The sequence below is a fragment of the Rhinatrema bivittatum genome, chromosome 4, assembly GCF_901001135.1.
Source record: "Rhinatrema bivittatum chromosome 4, aRhiBiv1.1, whole genome shotgun sequence".
In the NCBI taxonomy this organism is placed as follows: Eukaryota; Metazoa; Chordata; class Amphibia; order Gymnophiona; family Rhinatrematidae; genus Rhinatrema; species Rhinatrema bivittatum.
In genome coordinates, this window is record NC_042618.1 from 215,138,495 (window position 1) to 215,160,667 (window position 22,173).

The 22,173-nt window shown below is 42.3% G+C and overlaps 1 protein-coding gene across 1 annotated transcript in view; it reads right to left on the reverse strand.

Annotated features, from left to right (window-relative positions):
• STAB2 (stabilin 2) overlaps positions 1 to 22,173 on the reverse strand; it is a 473,152-nt gene that overhangs the window by 45,122 nt on the left and 405,857 nt on the right. The window contains 2 exon segments of the mRNA XM_029599680.1: positions 10,930 to 11,063; positions 18,259 to 18,400. Coding sequence (XP_029455540.1) covers positions 10,930 to 11,063; positions 18,259 to 18,400 — 276 coding nt within the window.

Here is a 22,173-nt window from a genome sequence, read left to right on the forward strand (position 1 = left end):
TAACAGGGAGATATTAACAACGAGCAAAGGAAATATCTCTTTTCCAAAGCATAGTACTGAACACTTGGGATATGTAGATGCCTTTGTTTGGTAAGGCAGACAATATTACTTTTCTTGTCTTATGGTGTAGATTTACAAACACTAATGTGATAATTTGTAATGATTTTGACCCTTTGACACTACTGGTGTCTAATTTTTATTTTTGGCCTGTATTAATGTAGCAACTTGAAGGCATTCTGGCTGCTGGTGCCCAGGAGGTAGTACACCTATCAATAAACACTAATTGGACATACCTGACATGATCTTGGAAATCTTGCTATTTATGTATATGACTTTGGAATGCGTGAATTACAGATTGCATACAGAGCGCCAAACCTACACTCTTGGCAGCCATAGGTGAACTTTTAGTATTAGGCCCCTCCTCTTCCTGCCATGGCACTTGCATTGTCATTTATTTACTCCACTGCTCTCTGAATTGGTCAGCTTCATCACTTGTGAATGGGAATTGGTCAGTTGCCAGTGATTCTGACCAATCCTGAGAGCAGTGGAGAAGAATAAATGAATATGTAAGGGCGCTTACATATTCACCCACAGGAGGAGGTAAGAGCTTCTCCTCCTCCTCCTCCCACAGGCATACATACATACTTTTGGGAGTTGTAGGGGGATGGTGGTCCTGGAGATCATGTCCCATTGTTTTTAAGGGAGGAACAGATGCGGGCCATTTATATATATATATTTTTTTTTTAACTTGGGCATGGGGGGGATCAGGTAGTGGAGGCCACTTTTTTAAAAACTTGGGACTGTGGCAGGGCCATGGAGGCCAGTGATTATTATTATTTTTTAATAATGGGAGTGAAAAGCGGGGGTGTTAAATAAGGCCACGGTTGGTCTGTGCTGTAATTTTTTAAAAACTTATCTTGGCTATATGCTTAATGTGGCTGGATAGGTTTAAGTTATCCAAGTAAACCAGGCTTATCCAGGTAGTGCTGCGTGTCAGTGCTACTCAGCTAAGTTTAAGCCCTACACCCAGAGTGCCACCACACCGCCTCTGACTGGAGTAAGTTTTAGACAGGTAAAACCGGTAAAACTTATCCGATTGAGATGGGAAAAATATTTAAAACCTCAGGTTTGTCTGGCTATGTCCTGAACTTAGCTGGAAAACCTCTTGAATGTGTGTAAGTGTGTGTGTGTGCGTGCATGCGTGTCCCTTGTAACTTTTGTGTCTGGTTTCCTATCCAAACCACATATTCAGGTTTGTCAGCTGGGACATAAGCATGCTGATATAAGTGTAAAAATTGTGAATTTACTGTTACCCCCATGTTTATTTGTTCCCCAAACCATAAAAGTCGAGGCCCTTGTTAGTTGCTGTCTGAATCCAATTCCCCTTTTCTCACTCAATACCATTGAAGCAGAGAGCAATGATGGAGTTGCACTAAACCTTGATACTGTTATTTTTTAAGGGTAGCAACTGCCACACCAACAAATTACCCCCAGTTACCATGTACTCTTTTCTTTATTTCCATCCTCTAGCCATTAGGGATATACAGGGGCAGATTTTCAAAGGGGTATGCGGGTAAGATACGCGCATACCCCCCGAAAACCTGCCCCAAGTTCCCCCTATGAGCGCCCCGGGACGCGCGTAAGTCCCGGGGCTTTCCTGGGGGCGTGTTGCGGCGGCACGTCATCTGAGGGCGTTCCGGGGTGGGGCTGTGGGCGTGGCCTCCGGACTAGCCCCCGGACCGGAACATGGTGCGCCAGCAGCCGGCCAGGTGCACGCAAGTTACGCCTGCCTTGGGCAGGCGTAACTTTTGCAATAAAGGTAGGGGGTTGTAGATAGGGCTGGTGGGGTGGGTTAGGTAGGGGAAGGGAGGGGAAGGTGTGGGGGGGGGGGGGTGGGGGTGGAAGGAAAGTTCCCTCCGAGGCCGCTCCGATTTCAGAGCGGCCTCGGAGGGAATGGAGGCAGGCTGCGCGGCTTGGCGCTCGCAGGCTGCCAATTTTGCACAGCTGTGCATGCGCCAACCCCAGATTTTAAAGGATACGTGCGGCTATGCGCGTATCTATTAAAATCCGGCGTACTCTTCTTTGCGCCTGGTGCGCGAACAAAAGTAAGCGCGGGCGTACTTTTAAAAAAATCTACTCCACAGTGTTTATCCCATGCCCCTTTGAATTCCTTCACTGTTTTTGTCTTCACCACCTCTTCCGGAAGGGCATTTCAAGCATTCACCACCCTCTTCGTTAAGAAATATTTCCTGATTGGCTCTGAGTCTTCCTCCCCCAAAGGAAAAGGTTTGATGATTGAGTATCATTAAAACCTTTCAAACATCTGAAGGTCTTATCATATCTCCCCTGTACCTATTCAGATCCTTCAGCCTCCCCTCATAAGCCTTTCAATGCTGGCCCCTCTCCATTTTGGTCGCTCTTCTTTGGACCGCCTCTATCCTGACTTTATCCCTTCTGAGATACAGCCACCAGTATTGAATGCAGTATTCCAGATGAGACCAAGGACCTGTACAAGAGCATTAGCACCTCTTTTTTCTTACTCATTATTCCTCTCTCTATTCCTTTTGGATATATTCAACCAGATCTCTGTCTAATTCTTCCTTTTGAGTCGGAAACCTGAAAACCACTCCAGTGAAAATGGATGCACCATCATCCTTTTTTTTTTTAGGACAGCTCATAATGCTTCTTCTCTACCCCACATTCTTTGCAGTTCAGTTGCTTGGATATTGTTTTTGACATAAAGAGCTACTCCTCCCCCTTTTCTGACCGCTCTGTCCTTCCTTAACAAGTTGTAGCCCGGTATGGCCGTATCCCAATCATGAGAATCCATGAACCATGTTCCGTATCAGCAACAATGTCCAAGTCCACCTCCATCATTAGGGCCTGCAGGTCTGGGATTTTATTGCCCAAACTATGAGCATTTGTAGTCATAGCTTTCCAATTTTTCTCTCTTGATTTGTTGCACTTCCTAGACACCTTTTCTGCTTTTTTGAGCTGATTGATTTTGTTATTTTCTCCTCCCACTTCCTATATTGCTTGGTGGTGACATTTCAATTTCATTGGCCATCTCCTGCCACCCCCATTCTTTAGTTTAAATGTCTGATAATATATGATCTGAATTTCTCACTTAGCATCCTCCTTCCTGCTTTGGCCATCCTTTCTATAAAGCCTTTTAATGCTCCGTACGTGACCCCATACTCCATTGATCCCAAAACCACTTTCTGTGCACCAGGTTTTTGAGCCAGGAATGGAAATTATCTATATGCCATTGCTTCTCATTTCCCTTTCCATGAACAAGTAATACTTCCAAAAAGGCAATAGTCTTTGCAGTGTGTCTTATCTTTCCTAGATTTTGGAAATCTTTTTGTACTTCATGGATACCTTTTCTGTTGATCCCCAGATGGAGGATAACACTGATATCAAAGTTCCTACTTTCTTCTTCAATGACTTGGACTATCTGGTTTGCATTTTCTACTAGCTGAGGATCCTGGAAGGCATTTAACTGTTGTGTCACCATCAAAATGTGCTCCGAAGTTGGTTCCTCTGATGACTGAGTCTCCCAGCAGTAGCAGCTTTCTTTTATGACATTTGATTCTGTTGAAGGGCTTCTGGATGCACTGTGTGACTTCACTTTTAGAAATCACTTCAAAATCTTCTATTGCTGAGGTTTCTTCATTCTCCAATATAGAAAAAGCATTTTGTAGGGGTAACAGTGGGGAGAGTGGGTGCCTCATCATTACAGGTCTTATTCTGCTAGAGCCCACTGTCATCCAATTGTTCCTGGGTTTTTGATTCCTGGAAGTCTGACATCTCTATGGGAGTGGGGATTGATGCACAGGATGCTGTAAAGTTGGGGAAGGTGGGTGTTTCTCACGTGTCTTGTTCTACCAAAGCCCACTGTAAACCATTTTTTCCTGGGTTTCTGTAACCTCTGTGGGAGATGGGTGAGAGATACTGGATGGTTCAAGGAAGGGGAAGTTAATTAAAACCTCCCTTAAATGAAGCAGGTCCAATTTAATTGCAGACAGCTGAAGACAAAAAGGACAACCTTTGATTCTCCAAATGATAGGCTTTGGTACATTAGCACCACAGTTATTGCATTGAATGAATGACATTTCTTAAAAACATACAGATAAGGTAAGGTAAAATTTAGGCTCTAGCAAAGATTTTTAATAGTATTTGAAATACAAACTAAAAGTATTAGTGTAAGCCAGTAAAGATTAATAGGTAGAATATGAAAACCATTTTTTACAACAAACAAAAGATTAAGTTACAATTATCTGAGCTGTAAGGAACTACTATGTAATGGAAAATGAAGTAATTGAAGTTAATTATCTAGGTGTCCAGGGAATAGTATATAAGAAAGTAAACTCAGGGGTGGGTGGGTAGAGGGGTAAGGAGGGAGGGAACTAAACAGTGGCTAGAAGTAAAGGGTTTATATATTTTTCCTCAGACCCAGAAAAGCAGTCAAGATTGCACACTTTTAGGTTTCAGTTAAAATCTTCCCCCTCCTAAAAACCAAGGCACACAATTATGCAATTATACACACTTCTATACTAGGCTCAAATATATATAACAAACAGTAAAAGTTCACTTAAGGGTAAATTTTAAGAACCCAGCACGCGCAAAAACCAGGAGATACGTGCATGGCTGGGCCAAGTGTGTGCCTAGCGCATTTTGAAAATGGCCCTGCCACGCACGTATCTCACGGTACGCGCAGAAGTGCCGGGATCTGTGAAAGGTTCGGGGACTGGGGGTCAGCCGGGACAGAGCCATTAGGTGCTGTCCCAGGGAAGTGTGCACCAGGAAAAAGGTAGGAAGAGGGCTTTTAGGTGTCAGGGAGGAGAGGGGAGGGGAAATGGGAGGCAGAGTAGGTAGGAGGTGAGGGAACTGGGCAAAGGCCTGATTGCATCACCGCCTGTGGTAAGAACATCATGCATGTTGTAAGAACATAAGAACATGCCATACTGGGTCAGACCAAGGGTCCATCAAGCCCAGCATCCTGTTTCCAACAGTGGCCAATCCAGGCCATAAGAACCTGGCAAGTACCCAAAATACTAAGTCTATTCCATTTTACCATTGCTAGTAATAGCAGTGGCTAATTTCTAAGTCAACTTAATTAATAGCAGGTAATGGACTTCTCCTCCAAGAACTTATCCAATCCTTTTTTAAACACAGCTATACTAACTGCACTAACCACATCTTCTGGCAACAAATTCCAGAGTTTAATTGTGCATTGAGTGAAAAAGAACTTTCTCCGATTAGTTTTAAAATGTGCCACATGCTAACTTCATGGAGTGCCCCCCTAGTCTTTCTATTATCCAAAGCGTAAATAACCGATTCACATCTACCCGTTCTAGACCTCTCATGATTTTAAACACCTCTATCATATCCCCCCTTAGCCGGCTCTTCTCCAAGCTGAAAAGTCCTAACCTCTTTCGTCTTTCCTCATAGGGGAGTTGTTCCATTCCCCTTATCATTTTGGTAGCCCTTCTCTGTACCTTCTCCATCGCAATTATATCTTTTTTGAGATGCGGCGACCAGAATTGTACACAGTATTCAAGGTGCGGTCTCACCATGGAGCGATACAGAGGCATTATGACATTTTCCGTTTTATTCACCATTCCCTTTCTAATAATTCCCAACATTCTGTTTGATTTTTTGACTGCCGCAGCACACTGAACAGATGATTTCAATGTGTTATCCACTATGACACCTAGATCTCTTTCTTGGGTTGTAGCACCTAATATGGAACCCAACATTGTGTAATTATAGCATGGGTTATTTTATCCTATATGCATCACCTTGCACTTATCCACATTAAATTTCATCTGCCATTTGGATGCCCAATTTTCCAGTCTCACAAGGTCTTCCTGCAATTTATCACAATCTGCTTGTGATTTAACTACTCTGAACAATTTTGTGTCATTTGCAAATTTGATTATCTCACTCGTCGTATTTCTTTCCAGATCATTTATAAATATATTGAACAGTAAGGGTCCCAATACAGATCCCTGAGGCACTCCACTGTCCACTCCCTTCCACTGAGAAAATTGTCCATTTAATCCTACTCTCTGTTTCCTGTCTTTTAGCCAGTTTGCAATCCACGAAAGGACATCGCCACCTATCCCATGACTTTTTACTTTTCCTAGAAGCCTCTCATGAGGAACTTTGTCAAATGCCTTCTGAAAATCCAAGTATACTATATCTACCGGTTCACCTTTATCCACATGTTTATTAACTCCTTCAAAAAAGTGAAGCAGATTTGTGAGGCAAGACTTGCCCTGGGTAAAGCCATGCTGAATTTGTTCCATTAAACCATGTCTTTCTATATGTTCTGTGATTTTGATGTTTAGAATACTTTCCACTATTTTTCCTGGCACTGAAGTCAGGCTTACCGGTCTGTAGTTTCCCGGATCGCCCCTGGAGCCCTTTTTAAATATTGGGGTTACATTTGGTATCCTCCAGTCTTCAGGTACAATGGATGATTTTAATGATAAGTTACAAATTTTTACTAATAGGTCTGAAATTTCATTTTTTAGTTCCTTCAGAACTCTGGGGTGTATACCATCCGGTCCGGGTGATTTACTACTCTTCGGTTTGTCAATCAGGCCTACCACATCTTCTAGGTTCACCGTGATTTGATTCAGTCCATCTGAATCATTACCCATGAAAACCTTCTCCATTACGGGTACCTCCCCAAACATCCTCTTCAGTAAACACCGAAGCAAAGAAATCATTTAATCTTTCTGCGATGGCCTTATCTTCTCTAAGTGCCCCTTTAACCCCTCGATCATCTAACGGTCCAACTGACTCCCTCACAGGCTTTCTGCTTCGGATATATTTTAAAAAGTTTTTACTGTGAGTTTTTGCCTCTACAGCCAACTTCTTTTCAAATTCTCTCTTAGCCTGCCTGATCAATGTCTTACATTTAACTTGTGCCAATGTTTATGCTTTATCCTATTTTCTTCTGTTCGATCCTTCTTCCAATTTTTGAATGAAGATCTTTGGCTAAAATAGCTTCTTTCACCTCCCCTTTTAACCATGCCGGTAATCGTTTTGCCTTCTTTCCACCTTTCTTAATGTGTGGAATATATCTGGACTGTGCTTCTAGAATGGTATTTTTTTAACAATGACCACACCTCTTGGACATTTTTTACTTTTGTAGCTGCTCCTTTCAGTTTTTTTCTAACAATTTTTCTCATTTTATCAAAGTTTCCCTTTTGAAAGTTTAGCACAAGAGTCTTGGATTTGCACACTGTTCCTCTTCCGGTCATTAAATCAAATGTGATCATATTATGATCACTATTGCCAAGCGGCCCCCACCACCGTTCCCTCTCTCACCAAGTCCTGTGCTCCACTGAGAATTAGATCTAAAAATGCTCACTCTCTCGTCGGTTCCTGAACCAATTGCTCCATAAAGCTATCATTTATTCTATCCAGGAACGTTATCTCTCTAGCGTGACCCGATGATACATTTACCCAGTCAATATTGGGGTAATTGAAGTCTATACTATTGCAAACACGTTGTACAATAATTGCTTTCAAATTTTATGTGTGTTTTTGAACTAAATATAATATATTTTTTTCATTTTTTGCATAACTTGTTAGGGACCGTCATAACACCCGTGGACTACACGCATTTGATGCTTGTGTTTTCAGCCACTTTTGGGTCTTTTTTAATCATTGGGCCTACACACTTTAAAACATTTTTGTCAATTCTTTGTTTTTGTTTTTTTGTTTTTTTCAATGTTTTAGTAATATGTGGAAAAAATACTTCCCTTGAGGAAGCGAAGTCTCGCTGTTATAAGTCCAATATCTTCAACCCCCACGTCTCGGCGAGCAGATTACCTGCTTCTTCGGCGTTTTTGTTTTTGCCACACTGTGTCTGGTGCCGCCGCACTATCACGCCGCCGCACAGATCTATACTTTGGTGCTGCCGCGTTGTTCACGGAGGGTCCTCCTTTGCCGCATTCATCAAGCGCCACCGCACTGTGTACCGATATCCGTGTACTGAAGTCCAACATACGTTTCGCAGTGTATGCTGCTTCAGGGACTGTGAATATACTTAGAGATAGTAGTTTTTTACTCCACATCTATGTCAAAGTTTTCTCAAGGTCCTGAGTTCAGCAAGGTTCCTGGCATCTTAATTGACTGTAAACCTCCAAAAGAGTACAGACTGGCCCAAGAAAAGTTGGGAGTAAACCTCATGAGTGTGGAACTGGGATTAGTTGATATTTGGCATTTGATGCACCTGGGAAATTATGATTACACATTTTATTCACACCCTCACAAAAGCTTTTCAAGATTGGATTATTTATTGATGTCAGAGGAGCTCTTTTTGGTGGTAAATGAAACTAAAATTGGAGCAATTTCCATATCAGACCACGTGTCAGTAATGATGGGTATGATGATAGGAGATAGAGAGCAAAGGGCAATGAATTGGAGGATGAGACCTAGTTTTTAATATTTATCAGGATCAAAAGTTTCAAGAATACCTCCTCTGTAAATGGTTGGAATATGTGGACCTTAATGATAATGGTCAGACAAGTTTGGCTATTGTATGGGAAGCCAGTAAGGCAGTCATGAGAGGTCACATCATAGCATACGTTTCTAAACAAAATAAAATTAGGAATACAGAAATTTAGAGATTATTGCAGCTTGTTAAGTCATCTCAAGGCAAATTGAATTGGGAAAAGTCCAGTTTGGGTTTTTTGAGTGATCAACATTTGGGCTAAGTATTCGATTTTTAATAGTTACTAGCTTTATGCACACTTCGCAATAAGAGATGCGTTAATAAAATATATTCTAGCACTTTAATTGAAATTGAATTTTTAGGATGGTTTAAGCAAGAGACAATAAATGATTATATGAGATTTTGCTCATAAGGATGAAAACTGCCTGCAGCCCATTGCGGGCGAGAGACAGCAGATTATAACTGTTGGAGCATGTGCTGATGATATTGTCTTTTGTCTAATAACACCTTGTAGTAATAGGATAAACATTCAGGTTCGCCATACTCATCTATATACCATAAACTTAACCCAAGTTCCGCTTTGGCACTCAGGACTAACATATTTGAACCCAATTCCCCTTAGTTCAAAACTGTTAGCTATCCTGTGAAATGCATATGCAATCAGCTGACCCCGATGCCCCATAACAATAGACACACCCATTCATACCCCATACACTCCTCCCCCCCTTCTATCCCCCATTCCCCTCTTTTGCTCTGTAATTTTTCCCCCCACTCTTCAAGGGAACACACCCCCAAACACCACTCTTTCCCCTCTAGGTGTGTACCCATGCTGGTTCCCCTCAGGTATAATGTACTGAACATTTTGTATCAGTATGCGATCAAAAATAACATTACTAGGTTATAATACTTTAAGCCAGCTATATCTGATGCTGATAACGATTCATTAACTTCAGACATTTGACTGTTTCACGAGAGCTCCCATCATTTCTGCAAATGACGGTCAGTGTCCAAATATTGATCCACATCTCACAAATTCAACAGTAGCTGAACTGTACTTTGGTTAGTGCCATTCTTCTCTCACCCAGACATATTTAACTGTTGACGAAATGCCACAGCTGATGCGTTTTCCAGAAACATCTGCATGAGGCCCTCATAATGCACGCTTAACTTTGCTGGGTATAATAAAGCAAACTGGATGCCTTTCTGATGAAGCGCTGAACAGAGCTGTTCCATCTCCTTGTGCAATGACACAACGTGATGCGAGAAATCATTAAACAGAAGCAACTTGTGGCCATTATGCTCCAATAATCCCTTCTTACGATATGCTTGTAACAGACGGACTTTATGTGCCCAGTTAAGAATGTGGCCGATGAACGGCCAAGACCTGGCATTCTGATCTCTCTGCAGGCCAATTCGATGTCCCCCCTCACACACAATTTGTGCATCATGGCTGACAAGGCCTAATTCATATGGCAACTATAACTCGATTAGCTCCACCAGCTCTGAATCTTTCACTGCTCTGGCAGACCAATTATGCGCTGATTGTTTCTGCGCCCACGGTTCTCCTGCTCCTCTGTTTGATCTTCCATCCTCTGGTTTTGAGTCTGCAGCGCTGCAATTTGTTGTTCTGCCTGCATCTTATGGTCTTCATGCCCCAAAATCCTCTGTTCCACTGCATCCAAACGCTGCACTTGAGCCTCAGTACTTCCTGTTATGTCGTCTATCCTTGTCGAGTGCAGCTGATATTGCTTTTGTTATTTGTTGGAGCATTTTGTCCAACATAAATGCCACCACTTTATCATTGTTTTCTCCTGCAGCCTGGGTCACATCTCCCGTTCTTGCTTTCTCTCGGATGCGCGCTGAGGTTTGGGGCTCAAATCACCACAGCGATGCTTTAAGATAGCACAACACCACTTTTCTCAGAGGGGTCTTGAGGATCCAACAGATCGTTATGATTTAGAGTTTTTATAGTCCATTAATATCAAGTCCAGGGGGAAACCAACTCAGAGTTCTTTCCCCGTGCATCTGAACAGCAGGCAGCCATTACCGGAAGTCACAAAATTCACCTTTTAATGACCAAAGTCGCTCTAAGCAAAGTATAATGCTATCAAACAATGATTATAATGTATAAGCATCAACACACAAATAATAAAAGGCAATCATACACGACAATCTTAAATCACACAAAACAAACAAACAATTACTTAAATGCTAGGAAACATAATATCCCTTCCTAATTCCCAGAATAAAACTAAGCAGAATATAAATATATATATATATATATATATATATATATATATATATATATATAGGTCTGAGACAGTCAGAAATAGATGGGAGACAATTCTTGTTTGATTTTGTCTTGTGGTTTTGTTTATATTCAAAGATTTATATTTTTAATGGACCATGGAATATAAAATAATTATCCCTTACAAAGCAGACAGTTAGGATACCTTTTGAGAATAGGACAGTTGATCATACGTAGCTAATTTTGCCCCTTCGTTCTGGCAGCTCTGCTTTGCTTCTTCATATGTCAGTTTGTACTGTCCCTTGGGAGACTGTAAATGGAAGACTCCAACAGTAGTATCTGTGAGGGGATGGGAGAGGAAGGATACAATTCATCAGTAAAAATACACATCACTCCAAAAAATGATAGTGAAACACTACAGGTTTAATTCTTTTGACCATGTCAAATGCATTATGGATATGTGGTGGTGGGGCTGCTTGGCAATAGTGATCATAATATGATCAAATTTAATTTAATGACTGGAAGAGGAACAGTGTGCAAATCCAAGGCTCTCATGCTAAACTTTCAAAAGGGAAACTTTGATAAAATGAGAAAAATTGTTAGAAAAAAACTGAAAGGAGCAGCTACAAAAACAAAAAATGTCCAAGAGGCGTGATCATTGTTAAAAAAATACCATTCTAGAAGCACAGTCTAGATGTATTCCACACATTAAGAAAGGTGGAAAGAAGGCAAAACGATTACCGGCATGGTTAAAAGGGGAGGTGAAAGAAGCTATTTTAGCCAAAAGATCTTCATTCAAAAATTGGAAGAAGGATCCAACAGAAGAAAATAGGATAAAGCATAAATGTTGGCAAGTTAAATGTAAGACATTGATAAGACAGGCTAAGAGAGAATTTGAAAAGAAGTTGGCTGTAGAGGCAAAAACTCACAGTAAAAACTTTTTAAAATATATTCGAAGCAGAAAGCCTGTGAGGGAGTCAGTTGGACCGTTAGATGATCGAGGGATTAAAGGGGCACTTAGAGAAGATAAGGCCATTGCGGAAAGATTAAATGATTTCTTTGCTTCGGTGTTTACTGAAGAGGATATTGGGGAGGTACTCATACCGGAGTAGGTTTTCATGGATAATGATTCAGATGGACTGAATCAAATCACGGTGAACCTAGAAGATGTGGTAGGCCTGATTGATAAACTGAAGAGAAGTAAATCACTTGGACCGGATGGTATACACCCCAGAGTTCTGAAGGAACTAAATAATGAAATTTCAGACCTATTAGTAAAATTTTTGTAACCCATCATTAAAATCATCCATTGTACCTGAAGACTGGAGGATAGCAAAGTAACCCCAATATTTAAAAAGGGCTCCAGGGGCGATCCTGGAAACTACAGACCGGTTAGCCTGACTTCAGTGCCAGGAAAAATAGTGGAAAGTGTTCTAAACATCAAAATCACAGAACACATAGAAAGACATGGTTTAATGGAACAAAGTCAGCATGGCTTTACCCAGGGCAAGTCTTGCCTCACAAATCTGCTTCACTTTTTTGAAGGAGTTAATAAACATGTGGATAAAGGTGAACCAGTAGATGTAGTATACTTGGATTTTCAGAAGGCGTTTGACAAAGTTCCTCATGAGAGGCTTCTAGGAAAAGTAAAAAGTCATGGGATAGGTGGTGATGTCCTTTCGTGGACTGCAAACTGGCTACAAGACAGGAAACAGAGAGTAGGATTAAATGGACAATTTTCTCAGTAGAAGGGAGTGGACAGTGGAATGCCTCAGGGATCTGTATTGGGACCCTTACTTTTCAATATATTTATAAATGATCTGGAAAGAAATATGATGAGTGAGATAATCAAATTTGCAGATGATACAAAATTGTTCAGAGTAGTTAAATCACAAGCAGATTGTGATAAATTGCAGGAAGACCTTGTGAGACTGGAAAATTGGGCATCGAAATGGCAGATGAAATTTAATGTGGATAAGTGCAAGGTGATGCATATAGGGAAAAATAACCCATGCTATAATTACACAATGTTAGGTTCCATATTAGGTGCTTCAACCCAAGAAAGAGATCTAGGCGTCATAGTGGATAACACATTGAAATCATCGGTTCAGTGTGCTGCGGCAGTCAAAAAAGCAAACAGAATGTTGGGAATTATTAGAAAGGGAATGATGAATAAAACGGAAAATGTCATAATGCCTCTGTATCGCTCCATGGTGAAACCGCACTTTGAATACTATGTACAATTCTGGTCGCCGCATCTCAAAAAAGATATAATTGCGATGGAGAAGGTACCATAGATGTGAATCGTTTTTTGACGATTTAAAATATCGTCCGATATATTTTAAATCGTCAAAAATTGTTAGAGGCGCGATACAATAGGAATTCCCCCGATTTATCGTCAAAAATCGTAAATCGGGGGAAGGGGGAGGGCGGGAAAACCGGCACACTAAAACAACCCTAAAACCCACCCCGACCCTTTAAAATAAATCCCCCACCCTCCCGAACCCCCCCAAAATGTCTTAAACTACCTGGGGTCCAGTGGGGAGGTCCCGGTGTGATCTTCCACTCTCGGGTCACGGGTGCGTTAATAGAAATGGCGCCGGCGCTACCTTTGCCCTGTCATATGGTTCCTGTCCCCCGACGTCACGAGCATAGGAGATCGCTCCCGGACCCCCGCTGGACCCCCAGGGACTTTTGGCCAGCTTGGGGGGGCCTCCTGACCCCCACAAGACTTGCCAAAAGTACAGCAGGGGTCTGGGAGCGACCTCCTGCACTCGAATTGTATTGCCGTATTGCAAAATGGCGCCGGCCATATGGCCGGCGCCATTTTGCAACACAGCCTGAGATTTAAAAAAAAACAAAACCGCGACGATCCGATTCCCTCCCCCCCCAGCCAAAATCGATCGTTAAGATGATCGATCACACGATTCACATCTCTAGAAGGTACAGAGAAGGGCTACCAAAATGATAAGGGGAATGGAACAGCTCCCCTATGAGGAAAGACTAAAGAGGTTAGGACTTTTCAGCTTGAAGAAGAGACGGCTGAGGGGGGATATGATAGAGATGTTTAAAATTATGAGAGGTCTAGAATGGGTAGATGTGAATCGGTTATTTATTCTTTCGAATAGTAGAAAGACTAGGGGGCACTCCATGAAGTTAGCATGGGGCACATTTAAAACTAATCGGAGAAAGTTCTTTTTTACTCAACGCACAATTAAACTCTGGAATTTATTGCCAGAGGATGTGGTTAGTGCAGTTAGTATAGCGGTATTTAAAAAAGGATTGGATAAGTTCTTGGAAGAGAAGTCCATTACCTGCTATTAAGTTCACTTAGGGCCAGATTTTAAATGCCCCGCGCGCGCAAATCCGGCCGGATTTACGCGCGCAAGGCCCTCGCGCGCCAGTGCGCCTATTTTGCATAGGCCGCCAGCGCGCGCAGAGCCCCGGGACACGCGTAAGTCCCGGGGCTTCATAAAAGGGGCGTGTCGGGGTCGTTCCCTAAATGACGCGGCGTTTCGGGGGTATGATGCGGCATTTCAGGGGCAGGCCCGGGGGCTTGGCGCCAGACCGGGGGCGTGGTCGAGGCCTCTGGACCAGCCCCGGGTCGGGTGATGGCACGCTAGCAGCCCGCTGGCACACGCAGATTTACATCTGCTTTCAGCAGGCGTAAATCTGCTAACAAAGGTAAGGGGGGGTTTAGATAGGGCCGGTGGGTGGGTTAGGTAGGGGAAGGGAGGGGAAGGTGCGGGGAGGGCGAAGGAAAGTTCCCTCCGAGGCCGCTCTGAAATCGGAGCGGCCTCGGAGGGAACGGGCAGCGCGCGCTGGGCTCGGCGCGCGCAGGTTGCACAAATGTGCACCCCCTTGCGCGCACCGACCCCGGATTTTATAAGATACGTGCGTATCTTATAAAATCCAGCGTACTTTTGTTCGCGCCTGGTGTGCGAACAAAAGTACGCGCTTGCGCAATTTTATAAAATCCGGCCTTTAGAGAATAGCCACTGCCATTAGCAATGGTAACATGGAATAGACTTAGTTTTTGGGTACGTGCCAGGTTCTTATGGCCTGGATTGGCCACTGTTGGAAACAGGATGCTGGGCTTGATGGACCCTTGGTCTGACCCAATATGGCATTTTCTTATGTTCTTAATTCTAGCTCATATGATGAACTTCTACAACAGAGTACAAATCTAGCTCCCCATGCTATTATAAAATTGTTGATTTTTTTTTAAAGATGTTGTTCAGTATGCAAACTGGACAGGCCAAAGACTCAGAGAAAAATATTATAATGTTAGTGAAATTTGGAAACCATTGCTGGAATGGAATAGGAAGATGGGTGCTTCTGTGCTGGATGAATGAGTATGTCTCCTCTGACATATGGAATGAAAAATGCCTGCAAAAATACACATGTACTGTAGCTTTGAAAATCAAATCTACATGCATTGAGTCTCTCAATGTGGCTAAGGATATATTATGTCATGATGGAAGGGGCAATTTTCAAACAGAGCAAGCTGCCTGGTTCAGTACTTACTTAACCAGGTAAAATAGCTTTGCACATTGTCCTCACTTATTTCTGAAATATTGCACGGTACACCAGAGGGTTACATTTTCAAATGCTTAGTTAGGATCTATAAACATAGGTTAGATAGTAACGCAGGAAGACTGGAGGGATTGGAGTTAATAGATTTTTGGTCCCCTAGAAGTATTTTGTATTTTAGCCTAGCTTGTATTTTAGCCTAGCTTGTATTTTAGCCTAGCTTGTATTTTTAGCCGGAGTAGAAGTGTTCTGGAATATTTTGGGGGTGTGGTTAGAAACTCTATGGTTGATATTCAGTACCTCTTAGCTGGATACATTCAAACTTAGATGGCCAAGCAGCATCGTTTCAATATTCAGCCATGTTCAGTGGCTGACACTTAGCCAGATAACTAATTTGTTGTGAGCGCGGAGGTGCGGTCGCTTGCTCAAGAGGGACTGTGAGCCCTTGGGCCATGGCGCAGCTCAGGGAGGAGCCCCACCGTGGGAGGTGAGAGTGTTCAGGCATAGGCTGGAGCAGGAACAAGGCTGGACCAGGATCAAAACATGGAACATCAGGAACTGGAACAAGACAGGCTCAGCCCTCCACTGGACCTGCACGCACCGGTGAGACCCAGCAACGCAATGCTGGTCTCAAAAGTAGCCCTCCGACCACTCAGTAGCCCTTCCGGACCCACCACTTGGGAACGATGAGTGCTGAGGCCAGATGGAGGCTGAGGGCAAGAACAAGATGAGACATGGAACTCAGGAACTTGGAAGACTCAGACAAAGACTCGAGGAACTTGGAAGACTCAGATGAGATTTCAGGATATTTGGAAGACTCGGATGAGGCTTCAGGATTCAGGCACTAGTACACAGCCGCCCATGGCTGGTCACGGACGCACGCGCGCGCCTATGCAGAGCCCAGAAGGCAGGAGCAGGCAGCGGCATCCCTGCCACATGGAGATGGACAGCGGTGGTGGCATCAGGGCCGCGAATAGGATAAAGTCGGGCTTCCCCTGCCGCATGGGAACAAGAAGCAGCAGTGGCTTGAGGCCATGCAGGAGCGGCAATGGGCCCGCTGCAAAACAGGCTCAGCGGCTTTCAAGCCACACTGGCGATGAAGACGGCGGCAACCCAAGATGTGTGGGAGCGGCAGCAGAAGCGGCGGCCTAGGCCGCAAGAAGACATCCTGCGGCGTCGGGCTGGGGCAGAGGTAAGAGGCTGCTTGCAGGATGGGCTCTGCGAGCAGCATCGTAACATAATTATCTGGATAAATAGTTATCTGGCTAAGTGAGGGGCGGGACAGTGGTGTTCCAGGGAGAAGCTACTTATCTAGCTAAAATACAGGGTCATTTATCAAATAGCGTTATGGCGTTTTCGCATGCTTGATGGACTCTCTACCTGGGTAACATCAAGCTAGGTTGAGAGAACACTGCACAAATTTCATCTTTGGGTGAGTTTCCTCACTCCGAAGGTCATCAAATTTTCCCAAGAGAGCACTGTTCTGTTTGTATTTCTCACTCTGAATGTCAAAGTGGCCCCTAACCCCTACACTAATACCTAAACCTCACCTCGAGTTACTAGGTGAGCCTCCCATAGAGATATAAATACCTGTCTAGTGTGAGGGGATTATGGCTAGTCTCTCTCTCTTTCTCTCTCTCACTTTCCCTCTCTCTCTCTCCATGGTCCCCCCAGTGGCTGTATGTAGAAGATACCACAATTCGTGCGATAAACTGCCTATTACCATAAAACACACCCCTTTTTCTATTGCATGCAATATTTAGTGCATTTTGATAAATCCAGGCCATAGCCTGATAAGTGTTGATATTCAGCCTTATCCAACTAAGTAAGCCGGATAGGTTAGATCTGCAAAGCATGTCTAAAGTTACCTAGATAAACTTATCTAGCTAAATATTAGATAGCTAGATATATTCAGTGGTATGGCTGCATCGCTGAATATCCTGGACAAGTTAGTCAGATATAATATCCTGCTAATTTATTCAGCTACATAGTGGCTGAATATAGACCTCTATATCCATAGATTTAAGTTTCAAAAATATACTTGCAAAATTGGTATGTCATTGATGTGCATACTTTACACCATTGTTCAATACCGCTTAAGTGTGCATGAGTACTTTCTAACAGGCCGATATTCAAACACAGTGTAAGTGGGTCCCTTATTTCTGGCTAGTTTGTGCACATTCAGAAGGACATGTGCACATTTGCTGTTAGCACCCTATTGAAAATTTAATTTACCCCAGGCAGTACAGTATATCTTTATTTTGAATCATGGTGAAGAGTTTGTTGTCTTTTGCCTTATAACTATTAAAATAAATAATTCCTGAAATAACTTGACTCATTTGCCTCCTAGGATTGTCAACTGGCTCCAGATTTTCAGGACAGGTTGATCTGGTCCTGATTTTACCCCACTGCATGCAGAAACTTGCAATTCTGACTTTCTACTTCATGTCCTTAGGAAAGCAAGACTATGTCTCCCTGCATGCAGTGAGGTAAAACCAGGACCAAGTCAGCCCGTCCTGAATATCTGGAGCCAACTGGCACCTCTATGCATCACCAGAGATGCACAACAGTGGATTACAGCACAGAGAAAAGAGTAAAGCCAGGTAGAAGCAGGCTGGACTTGATTGACTTGGTCTCCTTTCAACTAGGTGTGTGCATAGAAAAAATTATGTCATTTTGTTTTCCCTTTAATTAATTAATTAATTAATTAATTGATTAATTTTGTTTTGTTTTTCCATCTATTTTGTTCATTTTGTTTTTATTGTTCATTATTATTATTTTTTTTTACAATGCAAATATTTTTGTAAATACTTTGCCAAAAATGCATTAGTGTGAGATAAAATGATAACAAACAAACATTTTGTTCATTTTTTGGGTCATTTCTGATGGGGAACACCACAACGATATAGAAACTATTGTTGAAATGTTTTCATGTCATTTTAAAACACTGGCACATCCCTATTTTCAGCCTAAACAACTCTGTAACTATGGACCTACTGACCCTGATAGTGGAGATCCGTGCAGTCAGCGTTGATATGGCACTGTCCATTGTCCAGCAGACAGCGATCAATGGGAAGCTGTTTCACCTCGCAGTTCACTCCATCACCAATGTAGTGATCTTTGCAGTCACATTTGCGTTTGCCCTAGGAAGGTGAGAAAGGGGAGGATGGAAAGTTATCAGGGAGCAGTCCCTAGCATTATCCAGAACACAATGGTTTAAAGAGATCCTCTGCGTGCTATTCTAGTCTCCCAATGCAACGCATGCAAGCGGACCGGACACAAAATCTTTGAAGACTCCACACCTCCCATTTCATTCAGAATAATACCAGTACAGCTCACCTGACACAGTAGAGCTCACTCATTCACCTGTCTGAATTAATCTAAACAGTGTGGATGTGACTGAGAAAAGGATACAAAAATGGTAAAAAAATGTAAAAAATAATAGGTATTGCTGAATCTTCACTATTTTTATTAGCAGTCTCAATTTGTGGCTGAAACCAAACAATTAAAGAAAATAAAACCCAATGAGTTACAACTGACTGAACAATCCCCACTTTACAGCTTGACATAGACAGGAGTTGACTGCATAAATTTAGATGGTCAGAGCTGCCTGGCGAAATTAGAAAAGCCCATTCTGCCTTGGCATCTTTCTTAAATTTGTGCACAGGGGAGGTAATTTTCAAAGGAGTTACATGTGTAAATGTAACTAACATACTATTGTAACAATTTTCAAAAGCCCATGTAGGGAAGCCTGCAGGCTTCCCTAGAGTTTTTAAAAAATTACCCAATCATACCTAGTTTGCCAAGTCCACCACTATTCTCACACTCATTATAGCAACATCTCTCTAGTAACACTATAATTGCTTAGCACTTAGGAACAGCCTTATAGACTAAAGAGTGCCCATTCTAAGACAGTTCTCAATGTACCACCTTCTAGAGACAATCTAGGTGGGAGGATGCCTCTGATACATGCAGATTTCATATGCATTTGATAAATGTATGTGAAATTTAATGGGTTTGTTCCAGTGTATAGTTTGCTCAACATTTACACAAGGGTTTTGCCCATTGGCGACATTGGGCTGGCTTCATAGATAAATATGGAACAATTCATTTGGTTTGGCCTTGGAATTTCTCCCTGCTCCTTTGGGCTTCCAGATCAATTGAAACAAGTCTATACAAGGGCTACTGTATTATGAGCCCTCCTGAAACTACCTGGGAATTTTTTTACTTTTTTATCCCCCCTCCCATCTAGCCCAGCCATCGTGGTGACTGTTTTGGTGAGGGGTTACAGACTACAGATCTCTATAGAACAATTGCAATGGCTTATTCTTAAGGCAGGATCATCTGGAAGCTCAAGGCTTGCCTCATTTGCCTTCAACTGTTTGCAATAAAAAAGGAGCTATCTCAAATGAAAGAGAAATTGTTTATGATCATAAATCTCCCCAACTGTAAAGTAGGTTCCTCCACTCCCACAGAGGATTCAGAAATTCAGGAATAAATGGATTACAGTGGACTCTGGGAGGGTAAGACCTATGACAGAGACACCCACTTTCCAAAATGATGCCTTGTCCACACTGGAAAATGAAGATGCCCCAGAAATGGAAACTGAAGTGATATCTGAAAGGAAAGACACCCAATGCACACTATGCTATCAAACATAACAGAAAGCATCTTCTGCTGGGATACAAACTGGTTAAAAGACAGGAAACAGAGAGTAGGATTAAATGGTCAATTTTCTCAGTGGAAAAGGGTAAACAATGGAGTGCCTCAGGGATCTGTACTTGGACAGGTACTTTTCAATATATTTATAAATGATCTGGAAAGGAATACGATGAGTGAGGTTATCAAATTTGCGGATGATACAAAATTATTCAGAGTAGTTAAATCACAAGCGGACTGTGATACATTACAGGAAGACCTTGCAAGACTGGAAGATTGGGCATCCAAATGGCAGATGAAATTTAATGTGGACAAGTGCAAGGTGTTGCATATAGGGAAAAATAACCCTTGCTGTAGTTACACAATGTTAGGTTCCATATTAGGAGCTACCACCCAGGAAAAAGATCTAGGCATCATAGTGGATAATACTTTAAAATCGTCAGCTCAGTGTGCTGCAGCAGTCAAAAAAGCAAACAGAATGTTAGGAATTATTAGGAAGGGAATGGTTAATAAAATGGAAAATGTCATAATGCCTCTATATCGCTCCATGGTGAGACCACACCTGGAATACTGTGTACAATTCTGGTCACCGCATCTCAAAAAAGATACAGTTGTGATGGAGAAGGTACAGAGAAGCAACCAAAATGATAAAGGGGATGGAACAGCTCCCCTATGAGGAAAGGCTGAAGAGGTTAGGGCTGTTCAGCTTGGAGAAGAGACGGGTGAGGGGGGATATGATAGAGATCTTTAAGATCATGAGAGGTCTTGAATGGGTAGATGTGAATCGGTTATTTACACTTTTGAATAATAGGACTAGGGGGCATGCCATGAAGTTGGCAAGTAGCACATTTAAGACTAATCGGAAAAAAAATATTTTTCACTCAATGCACAATAAAGCTCTGGAATTTGTTGCCAGAGGATGTGGTTAGTGCAGTTAGTGTAACTGGGTTCAAATAAGGTTTGGATAAGTTCTTGGAAGAGAAGTCCATTAATGGCTATTAATCAAATTTACTTAGGGAATAGCCACTGCTATTAATTGCATCAGTGGCATGGGATCTTCTTAGTGTTTGGGTAAATTGCCAGGTTCTTGTGGCCTGGTTTGGCCTCTGTTGGAAACAGGATGCTGGGCTTGATGGACCCTTGGTCTGACCCAGCATGGCAATTTCTTATGTTCTTATACAATGTCAGCAGAGACCTATAGAAACTGCAGAACATCCTAACAGAAAGCTCCTTCTGGTAGGAGACTCCATCATTAAACGTTCTAACTTGGAGACTCATTTTGAAGGACACACAATAGTTAAATGCCTTCTAGGATCCTCAGCTGGCAGAAATATAAGCCAGATTGTTAGTACCATTAAGGAAGAAAGTAAGGACTATAAAATTGATGTTATCATTCATCTGGGGTCCATTGACCTCACTAGAAACAGCATCCAAGCAGTACAGAGAGCTTTCCAATGCACATGGCATTTTCAGAAGTGTTACCTGTTCACAGAAAGGGAAAGGCTATAAACAACTCAACTATCTGGCTCAAAACCCAGTATAAAGAAGAAGGATTTGTATATACTGGAGATTGGGGCTCTGTATGGAATAATAAAAGGCAATACAGTAAAGATTGCCTATATCTGTCTGTGGCAGGAAAAAAGATTCTAAACAAGAAACTCAGAACATATGTCATTGAGAAATTACTACTTACCTGATAATTTCCTTTTCTTTAGGACAGTCAGATGAATCCAGAACACGTAGGTTATGCATCTCTACCAGGAGACGAAGACGAAACAAACTGATGTCACAATATATATATACCCCTGCAGTGACATTAACCTGCCAGTATTCTCTTCAAAAGCAACTGTGGACAGACTAGCAAAACTTGATTAAACAGATAACCATTTCAATACTCAGCCAACAGGCAACATTGAGCTCAAAAAAGAATGTATTAACACTAGTCTAGGGACTTGACTAACACTTACCTGTAATCTCTGTAACACGTAGCCACTGAGGAGGACCATAATACAATCATTTGGCAGCCAAAGCAGGGAAGCTGGAATCATCTGACCGTCCTAAAGAAAAGGAAATTATCAAGTAAGTAGTAATTTCTCATTTCTTAGCATCCAGTCAGATGAATCCAGAACAAGTGGGATGTAACAAAGCTACTCCCGACTAGGGCAGGAGACTGCCCAGGCCCAGTCAATACTGCACATGCAAAGGACGAAAGTACCTGGAAAAAATGTGTATCGAGGACCACGTCGCAGCTCAGCAA